The sequence below is a fragment of the Sinocyclocheilus anshuiensis genome, unplaced genomic scaffold, assembly GCF_001515605.1.
Source record: "Sinocyclocheilus anshuiensis isolate Anshui unplaced genomic scaffold, SAMN03320099.WGS_v1.1 scaffold1185, whole genome shotgun sequence".
In the NCBI taxonomy this organism is placed as follows: domain Eukaryota; kingdom Metazoa; phylum Chordata; class Actinopteri; order Cypriniformes; family Cyprinidae; genus Sinocyclocheilus; species Sinocyclocheilus anshuiensis.
This window is the reverse complement of record NW_015548278.1, coordinates 15,703-21,727: the sequence shown is the minus strand read 5'-3', so window position 1 is coordinate 21,727 and position 6,025 is coordinate 15,703. Positions and strand designations below refer to the sequence as shown.

At 35.9% G+C, this 6,025-nt stretch overlaps 1 protein-coding gene across 1 annotated transcript in view; it reads left to right on the top strand.

The window, feature by feature from the left end:
• LOC107655800 (E3 ubiquitin-protein ligase TRIM21-like) overlaps positions 1-4,850 on the top strand; it is an 8,452-nt gene extending 3,602 nt beyond the window's left edge. The window contains exons 2-7 of the mRNA XM_016443376.1: positions 1,052-1,626; positions 2,559-2,654; positions 2,943-3,176; positions 3,272-3,419; positions 3,566-3,592; positions 4,273-4,850. Coding sequence (XP_016298862.1) covers positions 1,054-1,626; positions 2,559-2,654; positions 2,943-3,176; positions 3,272-3,419; positions 3,566-3,592; positions 4,273-4,850 — 1,656 coding nt within the window. The 5' untranslated portion in view covers positions 1,052-1,053. The remainder of the gene's footprint in view (positions 1-1,051; positions 1,627-2,558; positions 2,655-2,942; positions 3,177-3,271; positions 3,420-3,565; positions 3,593-4,272) is intronic.
• The last annotated feature ends 1,175 nt before the right edge of the window (positions 4,851-6,025 follow it).

The window sequence follows — 6,025 nt, the reverse complement described above, 5'->3', positions numbered from 1 at the left end:
CGTTGTTTGGCCTTCCAAAAGAGGACACGACTAGAAATCAGTGGTTAAGTTGTATTTACAACACTGTTCCGGAACAACGCAAATATTCAGATGTGTGCAGTGCATTTTATGGAGGACGAGGACTGTTTCCTGGGAGAGTATAGCCTACAATACCGGTGTCTGTTTCTATAAAGTTCGTCAATTCCAACTTTGCAAGGACAGTCTGGCGCTTCATGACTCACAGCCTGTAAGTACGTTTTCATATTTAAAGAATTTGCCACTGACGATTCAAACGCGAGTTTTAAGCAGTGTAGAGTAGCGCTTGTTGTTTGTCGTTTCTCCGATCACAAATGCAGACATGGTTTTATGTTTACTCGGCGCGATGCAACGCAACGCATAAAAAGACAGTACAAGTCATTATAATCAGTAATTATGTCCCAACTGGATGCAACAAATGCCTCGTTTGTAATGGGTTTTACTGGTTTTGTCTCGTCGCGCATCACCGGCACACAGGCGCTCGTCGCACACACGGCATCACAGTATGGTAGAGGTGTAACATTTCCATCACACGCTTGAGGTATTCGGCCAATCACAACGCACTGGATAGCTGGCCAATCAGAGCGCACCTCACTTTTCAGACCGATGAGCTTTGTAAAAAACGACGCGTTTCAGAAAGGCAGGGCATAGAGGAGAAACAATAATGTACATTATGTGGAAAATAATGTGTTTTTTTAAACTTAAACCGCATAAACACATTGCATTACACCAAATACACAAAATAATGTTCTTTTTAGCAATATCATATGACCCCTTTAAAGAAGATCATAGATTCTGGTGCTTTCTGAGTGTAATTTATTGGGGTTTATAATGAGGAAATAAATATCGTCACTATTAACTGTAACTTTAGTAATTGCTATTTCAGTGTTTGCTCTATTAAATGGCACCAGCCACACGTAAAATCTGCCACCCCATTCGTGTTTATATTCATCTTGTTGTTATTTGTACTGGTTTCTAAATACATCCAATTATTCATGATACCACTGTGTTTTTCTTCCCTGTTTATCCACCCTAGTGATGTCATCCTCCACCCCACTTCTGTCTAAGGAGTTGTTCCAGTGCTCAGTGTGTCTAGATGTTTTCACCATTCCTGTGTCCCTCCCGTGCGGTCATACATTTTGCCAGTCATGTATCCTTGCACAGTGGACAGCATCTGGCTCCTCCCATTGCCCCAAATGCTCCACGGTTTTCCAGGAAACACCAGAGCTCTGTGAAAATTCTTTTGCTCGTGAAATGGCCAAACAAATCCATAATCAGAGGGGTCAGAGGTCAGCAGAGTATCGTCCAGTCACATCACACAATGTTTTATGTGACATGTGCCCATTAGAGAAAGTGTCCTGTGCTGTAAAATCATGCCTGGTGTGTGTGGCATCATATTGTGAGGTACATGTGACTTCTCACACCTCCAGGTTCACCAAGCACACACTGGTGCAGCCGCAGCGGATGGACAAGCGCATTTGCAGGATACACGAAAGACCTCTGGAGCTTTACTGCAGATATGACCAGTCTGCTGTTTGTGTGCTCTGCATGAATACAGAACACAGCACACACCACACAATACCAGTGGAGAGAGAATGGGCAGAGAGAAAGGTTTGCTACTTGTCCAGTGAATGATTTCCATTTTATTCAAAGCAAAAGCAATGGTATAATATAATATATTATTGCTAAACATTCAAACAATATGTACAGATACTGTATTTAACTAGATTGATAGTGCAGTGAGATAAATATTATTTGCAAGGCCATCAGTGCTGATTACTTTTGGTGTCATTTCCGTTTCCAACATGCTGGATCTCATTATGAGGAGTTTTGTTATTCACAGGGAATTCAGCATTTCAGGATCTAACAAAATTTAACAGGATTAATAATAATAATAATAATAAATACATTTAAAAACATTATGCATTAAGCTTATGCAAAATGTCTCATCACTTAATGTCAGTTCATGGTTGGTCTGTCTAAAAAGGTTTATATGTAATTAATGATAATAATAATAATAATAATAATTATTATTATTATTATTAACTATTACTTTTATTACTTCAATTTTTACTTCTTTTACTGGAGACTGACTGTTGTGTTTTTGGTTATTTTTAATATAAAAGTCTACAAACATGCAATATTTTCAAATTTCAAATGCAAATACTTTACATTTCAGTTGATTTGCATTTGATCTGACATGGGAAAACAAATATGCCTCATAAATGAAAAATATATATATAAATTATTAAAAATTATAAAAAAGTTATAAATGGGTGACCACACAAATAACCTGTCTGGCTCATAATTCACCACAAAACAACAAAGACCTATATCAAAAAGTCTAAAAAAGCACTTTTACATATGATTTTTAAAGAGGAATCATTACATTTGAATTTGAATAATTATTCTTGATTATAATTAGATCTTCATTACTGTCTTGACACAGTCTTTTTTTTATCAACGTGTTTTGTTTCACAGTTATTCTCATGTAGTTTCTGTATTTTCATGAGACATCCATATTCTCTCTGTCTTTGTCATAGACTCAGTTATTAAAGACACAGTCTGACCTGAAGCGGATGATTATGGATAGATGGAGTAAAGCTGATGAACTCAGACACTCTATAAAACTAAATAAAGTAAGAGTCTACAAACTACAGTTTATATTCACTATTTTTATTTAGTCAAAGGTGGAATAGAAATTACCCAATTACTAATTACTAAAATCTAATTGTAATTATGTTCAAAACTTTGTTCTTTGTAGACAAGGTGACATCAGCCATTACTGAAATTAAATGTAATGCTAAAACAGATGATAAAGCTGCCACCTAAAGTGTTTAAGATTCTCATCCTATTAGCTTACCAAAGTAGGAATGCATTTAACACAAGCCCTTTCTTGAAATGTTGATTTGTTATTTCTCTTTTAGGAGAACACAGAAAGAGAGATAGCATACAGTGTTGAAGTCTTCACCGCACTGCAGCAGTTTATTGATAGAAGCCAGTCTGAGCTGCTCAGGAAGATGAAACACAAACAGAAAACTGAAGAGAAACGTGTAGAGAGTCTCATTAAAGAGCTGGAGAGGGAGATCGCTAAACTGAATGCTAGAAACTCTGAACTAGAAAAGCTGTCATGTTCTGAAGATCACTTCTACCTTATACAGGTTACTCTTCTGTGCTTTATATATATAATAAAATACTGAATGTTGTGACACAGGATGATGACTTTAATTATTGTATTTGTATTTGACCCTTCCAGGCTTTCCGTAGTCCAAGTGAGGTGCCTAAGTGTAAAAGCTGGTCTCAGGTCAGTGTGCACACCCGTCAGGGTCTGGAGGTGCTCAGAGAAACCCTGAATGCTGCAGAAGAACTGCTGAAAACACAAATATACACCGCCACAAAGAGAGGTTACTATTATTTTTATGTCATTTGATAACTAAAAACAACAACTAAATGTTAGTATTCTAATTGTGAAGGAAAGTTACATATAATTGTGATGGAGTATATATATATTTATTTATTTTATTTATTTATTTATTTATTTTTTCCACAGAACTTGAGGCAATATCCCAGTATGCAGGTATTATAATATAATTATATAATATAATTTAAGATATGGATCTATAAATATTCTATAGACTTGGACTATATAAGATCTATTAAAATCTCTATTAAAAAGACTCAATCTTGAGTCTTTACTTTAATCTTTTAATGATAATTTATGTTTTGAAACCATTATTATTATTATTTTTTTGTTTTGTTTAATGCATTTAATGTTTTTTTCCCCATTGAGCCATCCTGAATCTGTATTTGAGTCTTTGAGGCATCTATTTTTTCTTGTATCATTGAATCATCTTGAATATTAAATTTTTTAACCATATTGAATCTTTACTTGAATTTTTTTTAACAATATTAAAATTGTTCTTGAATCTTTAAACAATCACAAATACTTGAACAATCTTCCTTACTTGAGTCCTTGAACCATCTTGAATCTTTACTCGAGTCTTCGAACCATCTTGAATATTTTAATTAATTATTTTTTTTAAACAACTTTGAGTCTTTATTTGAAACGTTGAACCATCTGGAAGCTTTACTTTAATCTTTGAAAATTTTATACATATATCTACACTTCAGCACCTACAGTTCTGGTACATTTCCAACTGCTTCGTTGTTATAGTAAAACATGTGGATACACTATAAATTACATACTTCTGTTTATCAGAAAACTTACTATGACTTTGTCTGATCTAATTCTTGCAGTGGATATGACCCTTGACCCTGACACAGCAAACCCCTGGTTGGTGGTGTCTGCAGACAGGAGGTGTGTGACTGATGGCAATGTAGAACGCAATGTTCCAAACAATGCTGAACGTTTTGACATGGCACCATGTGTCCTGTCAAGAGAGCCTATCTCAAGGGGAAGGGGTTATTGGGAAGTTGGAGTCTCAGGTAAAACAGCTTGGGACTTGGGAGTGGCCAGGAAATCTGTCAACAGGAAGGGTTTGGTGACGTTGAGCCCAGAGGATGGTTACTGGGCAGTTTGCCTGAGAGGGGGCACCGAGTACAGGGCCTGTGATGGTGAATCAGTGCTTCTGTCACTAAAGACTCTTCCACAGAGAATTGGCATATATGTGGATTACGAAAAAGGTCAGGTATCATTTTATGATACGAGTGCACGCACACATATCTACTCATTCACAGGACAGTGCTTTACAGAGAGCTTACTGGCCTACTTCAACCCAGACATGAATGACACAGGAAATAACAATGCCCCACTGGTTATACAACCTGTCAGTGTTGACAATGGAGATAAAACATATGATACTGTCACAATATAAAGAATGTTAATCAACAAAAATAGAAATGTAACAAGGCAAATATTGTTAGATTGAAGAAAATTGATAAAGAGTTTATTGATAAAGATAAAGAGATACACGGTATATCCAATTAGTTAAATGATGCAATAAGAACACAAACCATTGTTTATTCCAGATTTGATTTGACATTTGTGATTCCAAATCACTTGTAATTAAATGTGTAGAATTTTTCCAGTCACAATTATTTTAGCTTTTGCAATCTGAATCTTTTATTCACACATGTGGTTTCTCCATAGGCGTAATGGTTTATATACTGTAAAAACTGTATTTTCTATCCCCTAACCCTATGCCTCACACAACTCTGCATTTTAAGAAAAAAAAAAATCATAATTCTGTATTATTTTGAAACTGTTTTCCTCATGGGGGCCAAAAAAATGTCCCCACGAGGTCTAAATTTACTGGTATTAATATACCTGTGGGGATATTTGCTCCCCATAATATAGGGAATACCAGGTACACACACACACACACCACTAACCTCCTGTTCTTGTCTTTACTACAAACACAGCAGCCAATCAGATTATGAGACAGTTACTATAACTACAGCCAATCACATTAGACAAGAATTCTCAAACCATATGCTGCGCATCTTAATAATAATAATAACATTGCACTTCTTTTAGCAGTTTTCATTAGACAAAATTAATGATCATTAAACAGTGTTTTAAGGTGTTTGTTTTTGGGGAACATATTAAATATTTGCATTCATACACAGTGTATTTGTAATTGAGAAATGCTGTGAGACTGGCAGGAGCACAAGTAACTGAGAGGAGGAGCTGCAGAGAGAGATTAAGCAGATTAAAGCTGGATTGATGAAACAGCGTCTTTTCAAGAAAGAGAGAAACTAACAATCAGACCTAAAAAGAGAGAGGTTTCATGCTGATGATGATGAGTTGACTGTGAGGAAGACAGCACAACAGGAGGACAACAGGAGAGGACAGATCAGTTGAGGGAAGATGAATGACACAGACAGGTGCTGAGAGGAAGATTAGCGCTTACTAAAGCTCTGCAGGAGACACACAGACACAAATACAGGTATGTGACTGAGAAAACTTTCTTTCTTTCCATCTGTGTCAGCATCATTGTAATTGTCCACACCCTAAAAAATGCTGGGTTAAAAACAACCATTTCTGGAT